This window comes from Carassius carassius, chromosome 2 (genome assembly GCF_963082965.1).
Source record: "Carassius carassius chromosome 2, fCarCar2.1, whole genome shotgun sequence".
Lineage (NCBI taxonomy): Eukaryota > Metazoa > Chordata > Actinopteri > Cypriniformes > Cyprinidae > Carassius > Carassius carassius.
Window position 1 is genome coordinate 34935086 of NC_081756.1, and position 23940 is coordinate 34959025.

Consider the following 23940-nt stretch of genomic DNA (forward strand, 5'->3'; position numbering starts at 1 on the left):
AACAAATCCTTAATTGGAAACCTCAACTAAAAACTTTTTTTTTTAATGTAAACAGTAAAAACAGCAAGATTGTCAATCGGTTTGTTCAGAGTGCATCATATAATGCACTTTACCACCATAACACTACAGTAAGTGAGGGGCAAAACTGAGCAAATTCACAATGTAAACAAATGTGGAACAAACGCAGCTATAAGACTGACGGAGTGGTTCACAATGTTATTAATATAAATGTCTAAATGATGATATGTTGTGCTACGCTAATGAAAACATGATAAAGTCACACTACAATTTACAGTCGGAATTAATCGCTTTCTTTAGTTTGTGTAGAAATTGTTTCAATAATGCTGTATCATTTCAAGGCGGACTGGCTTAAAGCACTTGTTTTTCTTTCTTTTTGGGATCGTGATAGCATATAAATCAAGGGAAGCATTCGAATTATAATGAAAACTGAAAAACACAATTGCACGCATTGCATGATAAGCTCTCACAAAGACAATCACTTACATTCAAATTCCATCAGATAGTAGAAATAAATGGACTGCTTAATGTGGGCACAGTAAAATTTGTACATATAAATAAAAAAAATGCATCCATGCTTTTGCCCAGTGTCATCTTCCTCCAAATGGAAGTGTGCGCTTACATGATAGGCCTACTGAATCGCAAGAATATGGAAGAAGACGGTTACGCAAGAATTCTGGGAAACTGAGTGCAAGAGCTTCAGGTTAAACTGACTCATGGAAGATTTTTGCATCAAAGACAAAGTAAAGACATTATAAGCAAGAAAAAGAGCTGAAGAGGTGAAAAGGAAAAGGCTAGTGGAGGCAACAAGTGAATTTTTTTTTTTTTTTTTTTCAGAAACATTCAAGTTACAGTTTTTTTTTCCCCCCAAAATGTACTACATTATAGGCCTACAATGCTGGAGTATTGCCTTATTTGACAGGTCGCCTACTTGTACAACACTACAGATTTTCCAATTAAGGAAGACAGTGGAGGATCCACGCACATTTACAAATCTACCAAAAAGGTGTTTGATTAAATTGAAGTATGACGAAGAAGAAGAAGAAGAAGAAGAAGAAGGAGGAGGAGGAAAGAAAGTGAATATGACTCTAGTTGAGCCAGCTGTTCTTCATGGCCACATTTGCTGTGGATCAGGCTGGTGAAAAATCAGTGGCTATTTCCACACGAAAAGTAATCTATACAGTATTGCTGTATGCTTACATCTTTGAGACACACACACATTTAAAGGCCATTAACTTCCATGATTCTAGTCCCATGATGTCCTTTTACTATCCAGACAATAACATATAAGGTAAGGACAAACTGGGACACTAAACACCCAACCGTTTCGACAAGAAACACCAAGGACATAACTAGGTTAAGAGCCACAGACACACAAGAAAAAAATAAAATAAAATAGCTGAATGGTTTCACTTTTTCTTTTCTTTTTTTTTCACAAATGGACGCATAAAATTCAAACGTTAAATTACTGTACATAAAAAAAAGAAAGTCACAAAACACTATTAGTGCTGGTTGATGAGTTCATTACAGCTAGGTTTTTTTTTTTCATTAATACTAGTCTACTAGTTGCTGAGACACCAAGGCCACGATAAACACATCATTGACCAATGGAGTAAAGCTTCCTACTTTTGGTATGTGAGAGGCCACAAATCCCGACATACTCTTCAAATATTCAAAAAACAGAGACAACAACGCAATATAATATCTTTGGGTATGTTTGTATCTAGTACACATTAACATTTTCTCAATCCAAACAAAAAATGAAAGTTTGGGGAACTTTAGTATCAAAAATCGAATGTCAATATGTTCAAAAAGCAAGGCTTGGTTCCTCGGGTCGTGTTTGTAAATCTCCTTTTGAAGGGGTGAACTAAACGGGGAACCTTTGTTCCATTAAGGCCACATATAATAGTAGAGCACGTCTCCAAATCAACTGTTTTTGAGACCATTTCAAATTTTAGAAAATGCGAGTTTAGGAAGACAACAAAAAACTGAATTTTAAGAAAGGAGACATTATAAAACGGCACTAAAACTGCCAGAAATGGAACGTAACAAATATCCAGCTACAGCGAACTTTCTGATATGTGAGCTCCTACATCTGCTCTAGAACAAAACAACTACACTATGGCTTCCGTATCAAAGAGACACGTTGCATCCAAATCCTCTATATTGTGTTTTCTGGTTTATATTCCCAAATAAGACAGAAAGATGGCTTTGTTCCTTTTGTGAGATCTAGACACAGCGATGAAATGCTTAAAGGAAGCTAAGCGCATATCGTAATGCAGGCAAGGCAGAGGCATTGCTTAAAGCTCTTTTACTTTTAAAACCTTTATAAAAATGAACGATAAAAAAACAGACCCTGTGAGTTTCTCCCAAATGAAAAATTAAAACAACTAAACCGAATGGAAAACAAAAAAAGGGGTGGGGGGGGGGGCTATTGCAAAATAGAAAGCATCAAAACTGAAGTAGTCCAAGTGAACCAATGTATATGAAAGTAGCTATATACAGAAAAAAAAGCTCAGAGGAGGAATAGAACCTATTTGGTAACAAAAGCGCACTATAATGTTTGATATATAAAAAAAAATTGTACCTTTACTAAAGCTTATACAATATCCTTGGTCCATAATAACTGTCATGTAACAATTTCAACGTGACCCTAAGAGTTTCGACCTCCCAGGCTTTGATACATCTCACCATATCACGCTCACACAGACCACAAGGAAGCAACGTAAGAGACTAAACATTTTCAGTCGACGCATTTTGTAGACGGTTGATGTATCATTGCTGTGGTCTTGTCTCCATGTCTTCTTCACCTGTTGACCAGCTCCTCTCAGGCACTGTCTATTGCTAGCACCAGACCGGCTCCGTAGAGAAAACCACAAGAGGGCACAGAAGAACCATTCTCAAATATTTCGTCCTCGCCACAGGTTTTGCCTTTTTTTTTCACCTATCTATCCCTTGTTTTCCCTGTCAGGGATTTTATTTTGAAATTCAATATGCAGCACTTTTACAAATAGTTTTTAGTCTGTTGAAACTGTTTCACATTGCAAGTTCGTGAGCACTGCTGTGTGTGTTATAACACAACAGCCGCGGCTGCATTAGAGGACGGCGCTGTGATGGCATTAGATGTGCTGTTGGCACCGTAGGGTGTCACTTCTCCGTTCCCTCCCGCGCTGTTACCGGTCGTGGACAGCAAGCTGGTGTTGCCCACTCGTAGAATGGCACCAGCTGCGCTGCAGTGCGGACGTGGACCGGGTTCAGGCGTGTATGTGAACGTGAGCGTTGTGGAATAGATGATACCGTCGTTACGGACCAGTGTTACAGGGACTTGCACCGGCTGCCGCACCCACCGCCAGCCCTCGCGGAATGCCGAGATGTCTGGGACGACGCACAGCATGCTCTCACCACACCTTTAGAGGAAATATCATGTCTATTAATAATTCAGTCTGTCACTGCCTGCAATATGTTTAACTGAGAGCAGTAATGAAACAAAATCCTTTTTTAACGACCACATCAGGCTTTAAACAATACGTGTGGGGTCTTGTTCACTTCGGTTTTACTAGGCAGAGGCACTTCAGTCAAAGCTTAACATGTCATTTAATGCTGCATTTAACACATTGGTAAGGACTCTGATTTAGGACTCCCTTGTGAAAACATATAGCGCTTAACTGTATTAAACGTGAACTTGTAGTGTACTTCAAATCTTCAAGTGCCCTTATTATGGATTTTTGAAAACGCCTTTCATGCAGTGTGTAACAGCTCTAAGTGAATAAAACATTCTGCAAAGTTTTAAATCTGAAAGTGCAGCATGTTTAAGGTTATTATTGTCTCTCAAAAGAAAGGGTCGATTCTGAATCACTGAAAGGAGTCTTTTTTTTAAATAAATCCCAAGCTTTTTCATGTTGACGTCAACTTGAAACATTAGCATATTGCCCGCCCACTCGTTGATCTTTTCGCATTGGTCTGAATGAAAATGCAAATTCATTCTTTGCCACTAGATGGCGCTTTGGGAGCAGAAAAAATAGCGGTTTCCCTGGTAACGCTGTACACAAAGCAGCACTGCGCTCACAAACGCTGCTTTATCACAGACATGATGAAACGAAAATGAGACCAATCAGACCAATCACCGCAGATTAGCGTCACGCAAAGGAGGGGATTTAGAAAAATGAATCGTTGAGCGAATCCTTTGGGAGTCGTTGAGCAAATAAGGTAAAAAATAAATGACTATTATAAGACAATAAGTGTTTTTTGCCCTTGCATGCATGTCAACCTATTGTTGGGGACTCCCAAAACCAAAATATGAACCTTTCATTACCCATAATAGGGGCACTTTAAGTTTTTTTCTAATGTACTTTAGTTTGCAGATTACATAATATCAATTACAAGGACTCTTTCTTAACACAGCACAGTCCACTTTAAAGATTATTTACTTTAAAGTAAAACCTTTTTAAAAGTAACTGGTTATATATTTATATTTTTGTATACTAATACAACCCGAATTCCGGAAAAGTTGGGACGTTTTTTAAATTTTAATAAAATGAAAACTAAAAGACTTTCAAATCACATGAGCCAATATTTTATTCACAATAGAACATAGATAACATAGCAAATGTTTAAACTGAGAAAGTTTACAATTTTATGCACAAAATGAGCTCATTTCAATTTTGATTTCTGCTACAGGTCTCAAAATAGTTGGGACAGGGCATGTTTACCATGGTGTAGCATCTCCTTTTCTTTTCAAAACAGTTTGAAGACGTCTGGGCATTGAGGCTATGAGTTGCTGGAGTTTTGCTGTTGGAATTTGGTCCCATTCTTGCCTTATATAGATTTCCAGCTGCTAAAGAGTTCGTGGTCGTCTTTGACGTATTTTTCATTTAATGATGCGCCAAATGTTCTCTATAGGTGAAAGATCTGGACTGCAGGCAGGCCAGGTTAGCACCCGGACTCTTCTACGACGAAGCCATGCTGTTGTTATAGCTGCAGTATGTGGTTTTGCATTGTCCTGCTGAAATAAACAAGGCCTTCCCTGAAATAGACGTTGTTTGGAGGGAAGCATATGTTGCTCTAAAACCTTTATATACCTTTCAGCATTCACAGAGCCTTCAAAAACATGCAAGCTGCCCATACCGTATGCACTTATGCACCCCCATACCATCAGAGATGCTGGCTTTTGAACTGAACACTGATAACATGCTGGAAGGTCTCCCTCCTCTTTAGCCCGGAGGACACGGCATCCGTGATTTCCAACAAGAATGTCAAATTTGGACTCGTCTGACCATAAAACACTATTCCACTTTGAAAGTAGTCCATTTTAAATGAGCCTTGGCCCACAGGACACGACGGCGCTTCTGGACCATGTTCACATATGACTTCCTTTTTGCATGATAGAGCTTTAGTTGGCATCTGCTGATGGCACGGCGGATTGTGTTTACCGACAGTAGTTTCTGGAAGTATTCCTGGGCCCATTTAGTAATGTCATTGACACAATCATGCCGATGAGTGATGCAGTGTCGTCTGAGAGCCCGAAGACCACGGGCATCCAATAAAGGTCTCCGGCCTTGTCCCTTACGCACAGAGATTTCTCCAGTTTCTCTGAATCTTTTGATGATGTTATGCACTGTAGATGATGAGATTTGCAAAGCCTTTGCAATTTGACGTTGAGGAACATTGTTTTTAAAGTTTTCCACAATTTTTTCACGCAGTCTTTCACAGATTGGAGAGCCTCTGCCCATCTTTACTTCTGAGAGACTCTGCTTCTCTAAGACAAAGCTTTTATAGCTAATCATGTTACAGACCTGATATCAATTAACTTAATTAATCACTAGATGTTCTCCCAGCTGAATCTTTTCAAAACTGCTTGCTTTTTTAGCCATTTGTTGCCCCCGTGCCAACTTTTTTGAGACCTGTAGCAGGCATTAAATTTTAAATGAGCTAATTAAGTGGATAAAAGTGTAAAATTTCTCAGTTTAAACATTTGCTACGTTATCTATGTTCTATTGTGAATAAAATATTGGCTCATGTGATTTGAAATTCCTTTAGTTTTCATTTTATTAAAATTTAAAAAACGTCCCAACTTTTCCGGAATTCGGGTTGTATATAAAACATACAATTTTCAATATAAATTATATTAAAGAATATAGTTTACTATAAACACTTGTCAGTACATTTGGCAGTACTCTTTAAGCATATTTCAATAAAGCTAATTACATAGAAAGATTTCTATAGAACTTTAGTCAGACAAAAGCACTTTACACATTTATCTAATTGCATTTAAAGTAAATATAATCCATAATACATTTTCATTTAATTGCAATTAACATTACATTCAGTTCACACTTAAGCATGTTCATTGTAGTATAGAAATGATTTTTATATGAATTTCATTTACTGTAAACTGAAGAAATGAAGTAAAAAAATATATATGCACCTTACACTTACTCATCTTTGCCTTCAAAATGTTTTTGCATAAGAATACAAGTATTCAGTCTAATAAAGTAATGCAGTACAAATTCCTTAAATATAATAATGTACAATTATTCAAGTATTTTACACATCTTTTACAGATCTAAAACATGCTTATAAACATATATATTAAAAGGTCTTTAGATGCTCATTTATAATTGTAGTTATGTAAAGGCCCACTATAAAATGATCTGTTCATAAACTAACGAACAGCATTTCAAAACCTCTTGGATTGGTATTCCTTTTTGCCATATGAATTTCTTTTCAAATATCATCCATACCTGTACATGGTCTCAGCCTCTACATCACCAAACCACACCCGCAGATTTGGAGTGAAGTTCTGTCCTGTCAGCTCCAGCATTGCTACGTCTCCTCCACCATTTAACTGCTCACACACACATGCAGTGTACACACACAATCAACCACAGGCAGAGACTTGTGAGTGGACAATGTGAGTAACTTCTGGAAAAAGCCTGTTTCTGTGCACGTGTTACCTGTAAGCTCTCAACCACAGGCACAGGTGTGACAGGGGTGTGTACAGGGCCCATGCCCTCATAGAAGGTGTATTCTGCTTTATCAGTGCTGATGATTGTCCAGGAGGCACCGTCATTTATCATCTCCTTATTTGGTTCCTTTGGGCATGGAGTAGCCTACACACACACACACACACAAGCAAAACACACTTAAATACTCTGAACACAAAAAATAGAAGTTTACAAAGAAAAATATCAGGTCAATCAACTAGTCATTATCGCAAAATAAACTCACAAATCAGAAGTCTTTTATCACCCTGACGGAGTTTACTTTGTGAGAATGACTAGTTTATTGACCTAATATTTTTGTGACAAGATAAGCAAAAATAATGTTTCCACTAAGATAACACATAACAATCTGCCATTTAGCTATATGTTTTGGGTCTATTTCTTAATTCTACATGTGAGCTTCTAGCCATCAATAAAAGGTTTTAGGTCCACACACACAATGAACCAATGATAAGAAATGCATTTCCTCCAAGTTTTCAGAAAGCGACTCACTTGAAATTGGATGATCCTCTCTTGAGAAAGGCACAGGTACATCCTCTCCGTATCCTTCAGGTAAAAGGCACACTTATGCAGCTGGGAGACGGGGTCATCTGCATCCAGCAGGGCGGTCTGCTTATCCACCTTACGGATGATCTGCGTGTGTGTGTGTGTGTGTGTGTGTGTGTGTGCGTGCATGTTCGGGAAAAAGACAGGCAAGGGAAGAAGGAAAGGAAGTGAAGTTGATAAGAATATCAGTAGAAGTCTCATAAATATCAGGACGACAACATTGTGCTGCTTTCTTCACAGCAGTGACAGTTTCTGACCCCTAAGTCTGTTCTAAAAAATATATACTGTCATCTGATCTGATCATAGAGAAAAATGATCAAATGGAGAAAATCATCAGATGACACATGGGCTTACCAGTCGAGGAAGAGCCATGCCCGTCACGGAGCAGACCAGTTTGACGGTTTGGCCGTAGTGAATGTAGCCGTCTCGCACAGTGAACTCCTCTCCCTCGGACTCTTCATCATCCACTGAAATATCATTAACAAGACTAAGCTTATCCTGTGTGATCAGATCTTTCATTATGGTTGTCAAAATGCAAACATTTCGGTGTCTTTATAAGACAATGGCATTTTTCCATTAAATCCAAATTGTTCATTTCAGTAATAAAAAGAGAGAGAAGTTAATGTATCATTCTTTCTTGTCAGTATTTTTGTTTGATTGACATTAAAGACATGATAGACAGGAACAGGTCTACTGAGATGCATTTACAACTAATACACAACAATGGCAATAGTGTTTTCCAAATGACAAGCTCTGATCTGACTGGCTGTCTTTAGGAGTCAGGTTGCACAGGTGTGGCTGCTGATTCTAAGGAAGAACAAGTCTTCCGCAGAAGCAAATGTTTGCGATTCACTGTATTGACTCAGAAAGATATTACAAGTTCTGTTTAAGAGACATAGTAATGGTAAACATGCACACGTGTATAGTCAGTTTTGCTCTTAGGGTTATATAAGATTTCAGATCAACATTACATAAACTAAGTGAACTGTGTTTAGTCCGAAATAATTGTTTTTGAAAGAAATGGACACTTCCATTCAGCAAGAATGCATTAAATTGATCACAGGTAACTGTAAAGACAAATAATATACAAAAATAAATATACATAAATACATAAATAAATACACATAAATATATATATATATATAAAAAAAAAAAAAATATATATATATATATATATATATATATATACACACACACACACACACACACACACACACACACACACACACACACATATGTATATATATATATTTTTTTTGTTTTTTGTTTTTTTTAATTCTGATATTTTAAACTTTCTATTTAGCAACGAATCATGAAAAACATGCACCGTGGAAAAATATTGAGCAGCACAACGGTTTAAAACATTGGTAATGATAAGAAATATTTCTTGTACACGAATTCAGTATATCAAAATGATTTCTGAAGGATCATGTGACACTGAAGACTGGAGTCATGGCCGCTGAAAATTCAGCTTTGTTATCCCAGGAACAAATTACATTTTAAAATATATTAAAATCAAAACAGTTATCTTATTGTAATACCCTTTTACTTTACTTAATATTTGTTTTTACTGTTATGCAGACTTGGTGAGCAGAAAAGGCCTTTTAAAAATCTTATCATCAACCTCACACTTTTGAACAGTAGTTTATATCTCAGTTTTGACCATTCTTTAATGATTTGGCAATCAACATTACATCCCAGATTTGTGCACAAAGACTTACAGAGGTGGATGTAGAAGGCTCCCCACTGCTGTGAGCTGGCGTGGAAGTTTCCTCCCTCGACGTGCAGGTAACGTGTACTGACCGTCTGCGAGCGAAGTCGGTTAAATAACGCCACTTTCGTTCCTGATGCTATACAGACTGCACACAGGAGAAAAACAGAACTCTGTTACAGAGACTTCAGACTATGTTATCTGAATTGAAAGCCCTGTCCAACATTCTTTTTCCCTATAATATGTCTTATATTATTTCTTATATATCTTTAATATAACGGTGTCATCATTCTTTCTAAAACTGTCAAACAGTCTCAAAAGCATTGTAAGAGTTTCCAATGTGCATAATATGGGTAGTGAATACTCACGGTCTGCGTTTTTGAGGGACTGTTTTTTTTTGGAAGGTTTGGAGATGACCTTGATCCTCTTGCTGAGGAAGACGCCGATGTCTGTGCTGTTTCCGTAGAACATCTTCACCGACAGCATGAAGTGCTTGCGTTTGTCTGAGTCTGAGATGTACAATGTTTTGGCTGTGCAATAGTTCTGCAGGGAGAAGGCAAGATTTGGGTATTCATGAGAAAAATAATGCTATGCTAATGGTGTTGCTTTGGCTCTGTGCGCTCGGCTGAGGAAATCTTGTCGTTTTATTCTGACAACACATCTGTGTGCGCGCATTACCTTCCCCTCTAAGTTTAGCTGCTGCATCTCCTGGTCGCTGTTGCCGATGCCGATGAAGGCGCAGGGCTGAGAATCCTGCTCCGAACAGCCGTCTCGCTCCATCTGCTCCCTCTTCTTCTTCCATCCACAGCCCATCAGATACACACAAGGGGGAGGACAGAAAAACCTGGATGAACACAAAATGTGAGTGTAGCTTGACCATGGAAAACTCACTGGCATAATGCATATATATTTAGACAAAGTAATTTAGATATCAGATAGATCGAAACAAACAAATAAAATGAAAAGAAAGAAAGGAAATGCTGCTTTTGGTCATGAATGAATGAATGGAAAAACAAGCAAATAAACAAACAAAATGCTGCATTTTGGTCATGAATGAATGAATGAACAAAATGTTGCTTTGTATGAATAAATGAACAAGCAAACAAACAAATAAAATGCTGCTTTTGGGAATGAATGAATGAAAAATAAACAAGCAAACAAACATAATGCTGCTTTTGGTCACGAACGAATGAATGAATGAAATGTTGCTTTTGGGCAAGAATGAATAAATTAATATTTAAAACAAACAAATAAAATGCTGATTTTGGGCAGGAACAAATTAAATGAATAAATGAACAAGCAAACAAACAAAATGCTGCTTTTGGGGAGGAATGAATGAGCGAATTAATGAATGAGTGAATGAACGAATGAATGAAATGCTGCTTTTGATAATGCAAACAAACAAAGAAAATTATGGTTTTGGGAATGAATGAATGAAGAATAAACAAGCAAACAAACAAATAAAATGATGATATTGGGAAGAATGAATGAATGAATAAGTGAGTGAAAAATAAACAAGCAAACAAACATAATGCTGCTTTTGAGCAAGAATGAATGAATGAATATATAAAACAAATAAATTAAAAAAAATGAACCAACAAACAAATAAAATGCTGACTTTGGGCAGGAATGAATGAATGAATGAAACATAAAATATCTAAAACGGATGACTAAAATTATTAACTAAAATTACTCAAATGAATAAATGATTTAAAAAAAATACAAATAAATACATATCATTAAATATTAAGCTTTAATTAATTATTATCAGAACTGTTCAATGAATATGTATGTACAACAACTGTACATTATACATCAATTGTACATAACCTATCAGAATGACTTCAGATCAGCACTAGGTGGCAGCACATGTGTAGTGTTGATACACAAACCCCAAACCTAGGCAGACCTGAGCAAAAGGTACATTTGAGAACTCCCATCAGAGGTTGAGGCCTGTGAAATCTTTACTCATTTCCTCTTTATTGTGGCCTACATCATTAAAGGGATGTTGGAGCAAACTGATATCAATCAGCATGACCTTGACATTAAAGCAGTGATCTCTGTGGGTGACGATATCAGCTCACTGCACTTCATCTTGGAGAGACACTCGTCTAGACATGAGGCGGGGGAATATTCATGACACGCAATTGCAGCTAATATCTGAAAAATGGTGCAATAAAAGGGGAATAACAGCAGTTCCACATCCAGTCAGACTGAAACACACTATTGGCATGCGTTAGGGGGCAGACCCAACCCCAATCGTGTTTCACCCTTATACATGACAGCCTCATTTGTACTGTTCAGTATATTCTGTATTGGTGTGTTTGAAATGAAAAAGGAAAAGACGAGTCTGAAGCCTACTTTCACATACTAATAATGAAAGATTCATGTCTTAGTCTGGACCACTAGCCGTGGGAGTTTGATCTGTATCAAACTGTGCTGGTTTAACCTAGCTAACATTTATGATGTATTTCTAGGACCATGTACATCCACAGCATTAGTACATATAGCTACAAAGACCATCTTAATGCATCGGGCACAGGGCATTGCTATGGGGTTAACCGGGTGGTTTTAAGTGTGCTGCTATAGTGTCAGGATGGGAATGCTAGGGTGTCCTGGATGGTTGTCAGGGCACTGCTGTGGAGTTGCTAGCTACGGTGTCTTTGATGATTGACAGTGTGGTTGCTAGGATGTCATGGGTAATGGTTAAAGTATTGTTATGTAGTTGCTAGGGTGTCATGAGGGGTTGTTAGAACACTGTTATGCAGTTGCCAGGGTGGATTCTGGGACACTGCATGGTTTTACTGTCTGCTAAGCAAAAACTGTAAACCAAAATGTTAGTTCTAAAAGCAAGAGCACACCTCTTCTTAACAAACCACACGATTTGATAAATCACTTATGCTTGTAGAACTGGGACGAAGTTAGCAACATAAAAAAAAGCAAAAAAAAAAGCCATTAGCTGTTTTAAAAGTCAATGGGGGTCACAAGGACATGCCAAGAAGCAGAACTGGTGCAACAAGTCAAGTGCTTCACATTCATTTTCAATTGAAGCTAAATGATACTCTTCTTAGTCATAAACCATCTCTGATTACAGAACACATGTATATGATTTCTTGAAGCGCGCACTTTTGTTCTCTCTGGCTCTCATCTGGTATTCTGTCGCTCTTGACATGTGTCCAGGTTCTGGCTGTGCTGTTCACAAATAACTGCCAAATGAGGCCGAGCGACATCAGTTCCTCAGACACTGTTTGTCTCTACAGTTATCATCTTGTCTCGCTTTCTGCTGACCTTCTCTCCTTCACTTCGCTGTCTCCTTAATCCTTTATTTTCTCTTTCCCGTCATTATTTGGTTTCTATTCTTATCAGCCTCTCTCTCACATGTTCTTTCCTTCTCTTGTCCCTTCACCTCTTCTTCTTACTGCACTCTTCCCTAATAATCAAATGTTCCTACCTTAGGGAATCGACGGATGGTATAAGGGGCTTCACATGGCCATGGGATCAGTTTTTGTGCTCAAAAACAGATAGATGGAGAGCTTGGAATTGGAACTGGGGTTAAAAGTGAAACTCTTTAATGTGTCTAAAAATTGCAACGCTGATGGTGCAGGATGCAAAAAAAAAATAGTGAGACGCAATGCAGACAACAGAGATTAAATAATAAATATTGCAAATGTTCAGTATTTACACTGGCTATCAAGTCAAAAAAACATTTCACCTCATGAATTCATCATGAATCATAGTTGTCATTTACCTTTTTTCATTGCCGTATGATTTCTGTGCAACTTTAGCGTGTAGGATGAGCACAGTTTGATCTCCTCGTTCCTTCAGGTAATTCCGCATGGCTTCTCTGAAATCACAGAAGAAAAATATTTGTTGAATGGAGCTGTACTTTTATGGCTGCCAAGTGACCTGATTTGGCTTAAAGGGACTTTGGTATAACGTTATCATAGATAAAACAAAAATGCATTAGTGAAACAGGCAAGATTACATTTTTGATGAGCATTTTCATATAAACTGCAGTTCTCTATGACTTCTACTTTGCTTTTCACCCGTGTGCTTTAACTTCAATGCCACAGTTTTGAGTTTTTAAAACCCATCCTTGTTTCAGACCTGTAAAACCACGTTAGAAGTGCTATTGTAGAGGGTTCTGGTGAAAGCATGTGGTGTATGTATGTGTGTTTCTTTAAAGAGAAAGCCTTCTGAAGGCCTGTATGTGCTTCAAAAACCAAATCTCCAGAGCTGGACTAGAAACACAGACCCAAGTTTGATTAGCCAATTCTCTGGTGAGTGCAACTATGTGTTGCTTGCAGAAAGCACACAAACACTGTGGCCAAAAACCTCAGCTTTCCAGCTGGGGGTCTTTAAAATAAAAAGAAGGGGAAGAGGGGGGTAAGAAAAAGGGCAAAAGGACAGCAGTGCGTGTGTGTGTACACGAATCAAACTGCACAAAATCTCTTAGCTCATAATCAAAGGATTTTGATTTCGTGTCAGTCTTCTAATTACCTCAGTAAACTAACAGAAAACATCCCAGCATGTGCAAAACTTAAATTAGCTTGCTAAATGTAGACACTCTGAAACATTAAAAAAGCATTGCTTCAAGGTTGTTGTTTAATATGGTAACATAACAAGCTTTGAACGGAATCCAAAACAGAAATATTCTGCAGGAAGATCAAAAACACTGATCTGTAACAGACTGTATGTGTTGGATAAAAACGCTCACGTAGACACTCACACACACAAAAACAGCTCATCTGCACAGATGTCTGTGACATCTGACATGTCAAAATGCTCAGAGGGACACAGAGACGGGGGGCCGCTTATACACACACACACAAGCAGCTTCCCTTTGCAATGCAAACGTCTCACACACGCTCAAGTTAGACAGGCTTTTGTTATGGAAAGCAAGGGGGCCCTGTGACATGAGGGTGGGAGGGGGAAGTTGTGATTCGACAATAATCCTTCTCCTACAAGACACGAGAGAGGCTTAACACACTAAGACTGACAGGAGGACTAATGACTCACACTTATATTCATTTAACGTCACACACTGGCCTACTCAAGTTTCCATCAGAAAATCTGTGCTGTGCAGAACACTCCCCTCAGTGTATTTTGGCATGATCTTTTCTGTCATGGGTTGTCACTTCTGAAGATATGCTTAGTAGCATAGTGCTGTTTGAAGATTTAGAGCAAAAGTCATCTTCTACCATTGGAGACAATGCACTGCACTGACACTGTACGATGAGAACAAAACTTGAACCGACTTTGAGCAGAACAATGACACTACTGTCCTCTGAAAAGCTAGTTTATATCTGAACATTTTCTTCAAAATTGATGAACACCGAGTATTACTGAATCGAATTGCATCAACGTTGAACTATTTTGAACTGAATAATGATACTATTGTTGAGCTTATTTAAAACTGAAAGTCTCAATTGATGAATTCATCATAATTGATGAATTTTGCATCAACACTTATTTTCCTGTTCATTAATGTGAAACGGTTTGAAACAATCAGTATTGTATAACGTGTTACATAAATACAGGTGTCTAGACTTGGCTCATACTAAAAATATGAGCAGAAAAAATCAGTACAGCCTACAGAAAGTGGAAGGACTTGATGACAAAGTTGCTGTTTCTTTGGTGGAAAGGTAATTTATCGCTATTTCTTGTCAGCATTTTCTAAAAGCAATATGATTTTCAACCAATGAAATTTCTCAGTGGTTGCAGTCATGGCTAGTTATGACAATCAATCAAAAAATAAACAAATAAATGACAGCTTATTACATTTTATCACTTATTTTATGACGAAATGTCTAGTTAAGACACAGTACTAGTCTAAACCTACAATAGTTTGTTTTATGTCACGCACTGTCAAATTTGTCGTCATGTTAAATGATTTTAGAGTCATTTAGAATGCTTAAGACAAATCCTATCTGACAGCTTGCATACCGTTTTATCTAAGATCTTGTATGCCAGTGAGCATCGTGAAGCGAGTGAATATTGAACTTCCCAGCCTCACAGGACACACACACAAATGGTGAATTCCTGCAGATCTGGTGATGTCATCTTCCTCAGACCCATGTCATCTGATTCCTTTGATACTTCTAATAACATGCTGTGTGTGTGTGTTCAGAAAAAGAAGACTCAGTGGCCATCTCCGACATGGATTTGGCTTGTGTACTTCAGAAAGCACAGATCTTTACTGAGAATCTCTACTGAGCAGAGTCCTCTCCTATCCACGGATAAAAATACCTGTACCACCAAATGCTAGTGAATTCCTTCAACAGTGCAAAGACAAGCATGTGCAGAGCACATGAAATCAGTGATTACAGGCAGCAACATTCCAAGACTTTCAACATTTCCCTTCAATGCTCAAGTGTTTTCTCATCAGAGGGTTCAGCTTTGATATCCGACAATCTGACAATTCACAAAAACACCAGCAGTGTTTACAAAGCAGCTCAGAAGAAAGTTATTGATGGCCATCACCATTTGCAGGGTTGCTGGGGAAAACCATACCACATCTTCTGTTAGCAGGATAATCAAAGATCTGACAGTATAGCCCACTGCTAAATTACGTTATACCATTTGTTTCTTGAAAGTTGGGTCAACAGTGCGTTAAAAGAGGCTGAATTTTGAGATGTGGCTTATCAGAGAGGGTTTTAATGTATCAGCAGTAGGGCTGGGTGGTATGATGGTATATATCGTTACGGCAGTAAAAAATATTTTTTTATTCCATGTATACAGTGACGTAAATAAGTGCACTGTAAAAAAATGACTGAATTTAACGGTAAAAGACTGTAAAAATGCTACAGTAAAAACCCTTTAAATGGTTAACGGCAAATTCCCCTATGGTGAATAACCATAAATAGACATTCCCAGAGTTCCCTGCGTTACATTTACATTTTGATGTTTTTTTTTAATTGAAATAACTATGTTTCTTCTTAGTTTTTTTCTTATCAGTTTTGTATATTAGGGTTGTGTGTGAATGTTTCATGCGTGTTACCATGATGGTGTTTAGTGTCTGTGTAAATGACACGATGCGCCTTCTCTGTATGTTAATATTTAAAAGCTGCTTGGGGGAGGGAAGGGAAGTCGTGGACTAATGGTTAGAGAGTTGGACTCCCGTATAGCCCACTTTTCGTATAGCCCGTATAGCCCAATCGAAGGGTTGTGAGTTCGAGTCCCGGGCCGGCAGGAATTGTGGGTGGGGGGAGTGCATGTACAGTTTTCTCTCCACCCTTGAGCAAGGCATCGAACCCCCAACTGCTCCCCGGGCGCCGCAGCATAAATGGCTGCCCACTGCTCCGGGTGTGTGCTCACAGTGTGTGTGTGTGTTCACTGCTCTGTGTGTGTGCATTTCGGATGGGTTAAATGCAGAGCACAAATTCTGAGTATGGGTCACCATACTTGGCTGAATGTCACTTCACTTTTCACACTTCACTTGTGATGGGCTTTGGTTCATCATGTGACTTTCTCATCACTCATCAAGGGTTATGAGTTAAGCTTACTTGACTACAACAGTTCATATGTCAATGTCGTAAATGAATAGAAATAGCCTTAAATAATGAATAGATGTACATCTTTCCACCCCTTATGAGTACAGTTAATCGCATTCAATGTGGATGTGGTTATAAGGCGTGTATAATTTAAACTACTTAGTCAGCACTACTAGCTGAAGTTCAGTTTGCATACTTTTCTCCTAGTCACTGTTGATCTCTTTCCTCTCTTCATTAAAGCTTGAAGGGTTGCCAGTTATCACAAAAAGAGCCCCTTAAAAACACAGTATAATAAGTAGATACCAGGGAACAAATGTAAACAATATAACAAGTATTAATAGTGTCCTACAAAATTAAAAGTTAATGTAATTTATTATGAATACATTTTTTATATTATAAACTGACCGAAGTAAAACAGTAACATGAGATTTCAAAATAATTCAGAAACACCTTATTTAAAGTTTAATTGCACCTACAAGTTCCATTCAATATCAGTCAAATCTAAAAGTTGAGTGTGTCAAATATCAAATAAAAGAAAAATTAAAAAAAAATAAAATCAAACAAGGTGAAGTACTATTAATTTCTAAAGTTTTTGAGTTAATTTATTGTCTTAAGCCCTTTCTGTTAGTTTTCAGAAGAACTACGTATATAAATAACTATATTGTGAAATATATTGTTAATGTGAAATAAAATGAGTCATACCGTGAAACAGAATTTTGGTTGCACCGCCCACCCCTAGCCAGCAGTGTAACTTATAGATGGCAAAACTCTTTAAATTCATCACTGTAACGAATAAAACCTTCATATTCATCCGGAAGAAGGAGGCGGGAACCGGCGGACAATCAAAAACATTTTAATAACAAAATAAACACAAAACAGCGCACCAGCCCCTCACGGACGACTGGTGCGCATAAAATAAAACCCAAAACACAACTAAAAGCCCAGGCCTGGTCCTCTCTCGTCCTTCACTGTCGTCGCTCCAGTTTTATATCCTTCCATCTCCTCCATGGGCCTCGAGACCGGTGGGACGAACAGGTGTAGTTCATCTCCAATCACTCCCCCGGCCTCGCTCCCATGTCCCCCGGCCCCGCCCCACTCGTCACATACCCCCATCGCCCCTCGCAGGCCGGGGGGTACTCCCGAGACCTGCGGGAACCTGGGGGTAGGACAGGCGAGGCGAGAGAAAAGGAGATGGAAGGAGGAGCGACAGAGACGAGAGAGGGGAGAGAGGAAAAAAAAAAAAAAATTCCGGTTCCCAGACGCACCGCTGCTCGGCCCTCCACCAGCTGGGTGATCTCCTCCGCGGTGCCTGGCGGTGGCACTGGACGGCCCTCGGCGGACGGCACGACACTCCTCCGCCGCCCAGTGGACGGCGACGGCTCCTCCGGTTTTGGGCAGCCGGCAGGAGTCCCCCGTTCCCTGCTCCTCCCCGTTCCGGCGGAGGCAGCAGGCTCCGGCCACCTGGCGAACGGCGCCGACTCCTCCGCTCCCTCACGGACGGCAGCCGTCTCTCCACATCGTGGGCGGCCGGTAGCGAGCTCGCCCGTCCCCGGCAACTCGCTCCAGCCCACCGCCTCGAGCGTCCATGGCGGCACACTACTCGCCACCTCGATGGCACCGCGGATTCACCACAGCGGCGAGGGATCTTCAGCAGCGCGTCCCTCCTTCTCCCGGGCTTCGGCACCACTGTAACGAATAAAACCTTCATATTCATCCGGAAGAAGGAGGCGGGAACCGGCGGACAATCAAAAACATTTTAATAACAAAATAAACACAAAACAGCGCACCAGCCCCTCACGGACGACTGGTGCGCATAAAATAAAACCCAAAACACAACTAAAAGCCCAGGCCTGGTCCTCTCTCGTCCTTCACTGTCGTCGCTCCAGTTTTATATCCTTCCATCTCCTCCATGGGCCTCGAGACCGGTGGGACGAACAGGTGTAGTTCATCTCCAATCACTCCCCCGGCCTCGCTCCCATGTCCCCCGGCCCCGCCCCACTCGTCACAATCACCTTTTAAGTAACACCTCGCACGCAAAGTCAAGCAACTGGGCCATGTGACGTTACATGCTTAAGAGAAAAATCACAGAGCTTCCTCACGGAAAACGCATATAAAGTTAAAAAACCAGTGACTGATAAAGAATTTTTGAATTCAAGAATTGAATGATTCAGATAGCTTTTTTCCACCCAATTGAAGAGAAGAAAAACTTAATTAAAAAGTACAAAATATAAGATTTAGAGAAGGAAGGACATATGTAATGACAAACAACCACAGCATTACACAGACACACAGACAGACACAAAGCCAGACGCACATTGAGGAAAGAAGTGGACAAGCCTTTGTGAGTCATCAGTTTTCTTTCAGCAGCAGCATGACAAATATGGGCACATCAACAGGAAGAGCTTCTGACACGCACACAAACACTGAACACGGAAAAGCGAACCCACGACAAGTGCCATAATCTACATACATATTTTAATAAGTTTCAAAACCACAGGACTTGAAAGTCAATATGCCACATTAGATAAAAAAAGCCCCTGAAAGGTGTAAATTTTTTAGAAAGAGAAGTTTTATAATGGGAAAACCACAATGTGACGAGGGCTACTTAAGTCAAGAACCATATTTACAGTGGTCTTTCTCTTTTCGTGTCATAAGTGGAATTTAATCATCCTAAGCTCACGTCTCAAAGGATCGCTCACAAAAAAAAAAAAAAGAAATATGAAAGGTGGGCAAGCCTGATAGGTCTGAGATAACAAGCCAAAAAATGTTGTCTACTGTCCTCATTTGTGAGTTGCTTTGGACAAAATGATATTTTAAATATTTTACAATTATAATTTTAAACAGCTGTTTTCTATTTGAAAATATATTCAAAATGTAATTTATTTCAGTGAACACAAAGGTGAATTTTAAGCAGTCATTACTCCAGTCTTCATTGTCACATGATCCTTCAGAAATCATTCTAATGCTGATTTGGTGCCATTTAGAATATGAATAAATAAGAATATATCTAAATAGACGAAGAAATCACTTTGGACAATAAAAAAGCAGACAGTTATAGGAGAAAAGTAAGAAAATAGTTAAAAGAGAGAAAGAACAGAAGTATGAACAACAAACTGCTCAAGTTAGTTCATGCCCAAATTTTGCAGAATTAGTAATACTAGTAAAAACAGTAACTTGTGCCAAAGCTGCATGTTTAAATGTGCACAAGACGAGAATGACATAGGAGACTGTTTGTATAATACTCTGCCAGTTAATTGAGACTGTTGATGTCTAAAGAGGTTTATCATCCTAAAGGCACGTCACATTGTCTTTAACAATGGGCTCCCCGACACATACACACTAACACACACTTCATCACTTTATCCCCTAGCCATCACCCCATGGTGCACAACATCCCATTAAAAATACTGTCTAGTACAGAAAGCATTATCCAAACAGATTTGACCCAAATGAATCCGACCTAATCAACCTGTGACTGAACAACACCTTAGTGAATTGTCCTGCCAGGGCGTATGCTCTCTGCCAGAATGCAGTCATGCTGTAAGTTAACCGCAGGGCGCGCGACACGGGTTGGGCGGCCAGCGCTTAACTCCCCCTCTCTATCATTTTCCATGTCCCTCACTTCTCCACTCAAAACACGAACCGCTGACTGGAGCTGCTTCACAACATGCATCGTCTGAAAACATTTCGTTCCATATTTCTTGGCCTCTAATTTTGACTCTTCAAAAAAGGATGGATGGAGGAAAAGAACATTGATCAGAGAGACAAGAGGGGAAACGAGTTAAAGAGAGTTGGGAGAAAGTAGAGCGATGGGATGGTGACAAATAGGGACAGTAACTACGGAAAAGCTCCACAGCAGTGTCGAGAGACACTCAAACTTAACCTCAGTGGGGACTGCAGCTCAGAATGTCCTAGGCCAGCGGTGCTTTTATTTTCAGACTGGCCATTAAATAAAGTGTAATACAGCCAATTTTTTGAGAAAAAGAAATGTGCTTCTCAACAGAGCAATTAATAATAATAAAAACTGTTACTATGTTAGAAATAACATTCACATTTGGGACAGCAAATTAGATCATATTTGATTTATATGCAGCTTGTTTTTGTTTCTTTGTTTTTGTTTTCACAAAGAAAGTCATTCAGGGGTGTAGGAATGATCCAAAAAACTAAATTATAAATCTTATAAGTCAATTTTCACAAAGTTGCACAGCTTTAAATGTCTATTTACTTCTTGAGATAACGTATAGCTAAAAATAAGATTTCCAATTAAAGTGCATAACTTTAAAATATTGATTTTAACAACTATACACTCACTGGCCACTTCATAAGGTAGACCTTGCTAGTACAGGATTGGAAACTTTTGCTTTTAGAACTGCCTTAATTCCTCATGATATAGATTCAACATGGTGTTAGAAAAATTCCTCAGATATTTTGGTCCATATTGACATGTTAGCATCACACAAATGCTGCAGATTTGTCGGCTGCACATCCATGATGCAAATCTCCCGTTCCACCACATCCCAAAGCTGCTCTATTGGATTGAGATCTGGTGGCTGTGGAGGCCATTTGAGGAAAGTAAACTCAATGTCATGTTCAAGAAACCAGTCTGAGATGAAACCAGTCTGTAGATCATCTGCTTCAGGGTTCAACATGATGTGTTTCCAGAGATGGTATTCTGCGTACCTTGGTTGTAACGAGTGGTTATCTGGTTAATGTTGCCTTTCTATCATCTCTAACCATTCTCCTCTGACCTCTGACATCAACAAGGAATTTCCATCCACACAACTGCTGCTCACTGGATTTTTTCTCTTTTAGAGATGGTCGTGCGTGAAAATCCCAGTAGATCAGCCGTTTTTGAAATACTCAGACCAGCCTGCCTGGCACCAACAACCACTCCACTTTCAAGGTCACATAAATCCCCTTTCTTCCCCATTCTGATGTTCTGTTTTAACTTCAGCAAGTCATCTAGATGCCTAAATGCACTGAGTTGCTGCCATGTAATTGGCTGATTAACAATTACTGTTACCAAGCAATTGAACAGGTGTCCCTAATAAAGTGGCCGGTGAGTGAGTGAGTATATACATATACATACATTATAATATATATATATATATATATATATATATATATAGGGAAATATACATTATACAATATACATTATCTCACTTACTACATAGCTATTTGCCACATAAACAATTAGACACAAAATATTGATTTGAGCTAAAATATTTGAACGCAAAGCTTCCAGTGACCCAGTGGTTCAAACTAGATGGACGTTTAAGAAATATGGTACAGTCATACCACTATTTCACCACATAAATAAGGTGATCAAATATATTGATTTAAGACGAAAATGTTTTAAATTCTTACCAGTTTGTTAGTTATCTTATAGTCCATTACAGCGTACAAAACAATCGTCATAAAATGGCAGCAGCTGAGTTTGTATGAAAAGAGGGCAGTATTTCACAATAAAATGACAATCTCCTGAACTCCAAACTGAATGTCAGAATGGGAAAGAAAGGTGATTCAAGCAATTTTGAGCGTTGGACAGTTGAAGACTGGAAAAATGTTGGTCTGATGAGTCTCGATTTCTGTTGAGACATTCAGATGGTAGAGTCAGAATTTGGCGTAAACAGAATGAGAACATGAATCCATCATGCCTTGTTACCACTGTGCAGGCTGGTGGTGTTTTCTTGGCACACTTTAGGCCCCTTAGTGCCAATTGGGCATCGTTTAAAAGCCACGGCCTACCTGAGCATTGTTTCTGACCATGTCCATCCCTTTATGACCCCCATGTACCCATCCACTGATGGCTACTTCCAGCAGGATAATGCACCATGTCACAAAGCTCGAATCATTTCAAATTGGTTTCTTGAAAATGACAATGAGTTCACTGTACTAAAATGGCCCCCACAGTCACCAGATCTCAACCCAATAGAGCATCTTTGGGATGTGGTGGAACGCGAGCTTCGTGCCCTGGATATGCATCCCACAAATCTCCATCAACTGCAAGATGTTATCCTATCAATATGGGCCAACATTTATAAAGAATGCTTTCAGCACCTTGTTGAATCAATGCCACGTATAATTAAGACAGTTCTGAAGGCGAAAGGGGGTCAAACACAGTATTAGTATGGTGTTCCTAATAATCCTTTAGGTGAGTGTATAATTGGCAATGTACAGTTAAGCAATAACTGCAGCATTTTTCTTTAAAAATGACAAACTTTTAAAGTTAGGTGAGTTTTAAACTTATGTGTAGATTGGGATAGTTCAGAATGCTCCATTGTTGTCACTGTAAAGTCATGTAATTCACAGATTTTGCATGCTGAAATGTAAGCTGTACCACAGAGAGGCCTTTCTCAGCTTCTTTGCTTGTTATTAGCATGTGAAGGTGATAAACATACCTCGTCAGGCGCTGTGGTTGAGGGTGCTCCCCAAACTTCCTGTAAAGAGAGAAAAACACTTTAGCATAAATTCAACCACAATACAACAAAAACACCTGTGTACCACTGTAACACTTACACACAAGCCCGTTTCCCATCACTCAACAAGGGGCAAACACATTCATGCACTCAAATGTGCTGCGACGGGCAAACACACACACCTGCCCGCTATTTGAGATTAGCAGGCTTGCAGCTGTTGAAGTGACCTTGTGAGAGCACGCTCACATGACCGTGTGTACAAACACACACAGGTGGCCAAACTAAACCACGTTCCCATTCTGATTACATCCACCAGGCTAATTATCACAGGAAAGCTGTCTAACGGCACGATTTAGCGATACCTGCTGCCAAACACGCATCTCTTTCCTATTGATAGGGATTAAAAAGAATGTTCCATGTTAAACACAAGTTAAGCTCTCGCCACAGATGCTGTTGATTACCGCAGCCCTTGGAAAAACAAGCATAAATCACATTTACAGTAATAATTGTATATCGGTAGCCTACAGGGCAAGGCGTTTTCCCGGGCATAAATGTTAAAATATACAGTTTTGAAAACAGTCTTGAGTTAACACATACCATATAATGAATATAGTGACATAAAATTGCTTGCTAATGCAATATTTCAACTTTCACAAAACCACCAAACTCACTATTTTGTTTAGGATGTACTTTGAAACAATTTCACTCAGAAACTGACGACAAATAATCACAAAGAATTTGCAAGAAACACA

General features: G+C 39.1%; 1 protein-coding gene across 2 annotated transcripts in view; it reads right to left on the minus strand.

Annotated features, from left to right (window-relative positions):
• Nucleotides 1-885: 885 nt before the first annotated feature.
• LOC132109280 (recombining binding protein suppressor of hairless) overlaps nucleotides 886-23940 on the minus strand; it is a 45522-nt gene continuing 22467 nt past the window's right edge. Inside the window, exons 1-11 of one of the 2 annotated variants that reach the window (XM_059515305.1) lie at nucleotides 23289-23551; nucleotides 23171-23209; nucleotides 13025-13120; nucleotides 9955-10120; nucleotides 9645-9819; nucleotides 9287-9424; nucleotides 7920-8032; nucleotides 7512-7652; nucleotides 6972-7127; nucleotides 6759-6862; nucleotides 886-3425 (exon numbers count right to left, since the gene is read on the minus strand). In XM_059515305.1, the coding sequence (XP_059371288.1) occupies nucleotides 3089-3425; nucleotides 6759-6862; nucleotides 6972-7127; nucleotides 7512-7652; nucleotides 7920-8032; nucleotides 9287-9424; nucleotides 9645-9819; nucleotides 9955-10120; nucleotides 13025-13113 (1419 nt within the window). In that variant the 5' untranslated portion in view covers nucleotides 13114-13120; nucleotides 23171-23209; nucleotides 23289-23551 and the 3' untranslated portion in view covers nucleotides 886-3088. Of the gene's footprint in view, nucleotides 3426-6758; nucleotides 6863-6971; nucleotides 7128-7511; nucleotides 7653-7919; nucleotides 8033-9286; nucleotides 9425-9644; nucleotides 9820-9954; nucleotides 10121-13024; nucleotides 13121-23170; nucleotides 23210-23288; nucleotides 23552-23940 lie in introns of those variants that run through there. The other variant, XM_059515302.1, reaches the window with a different exon arrangement.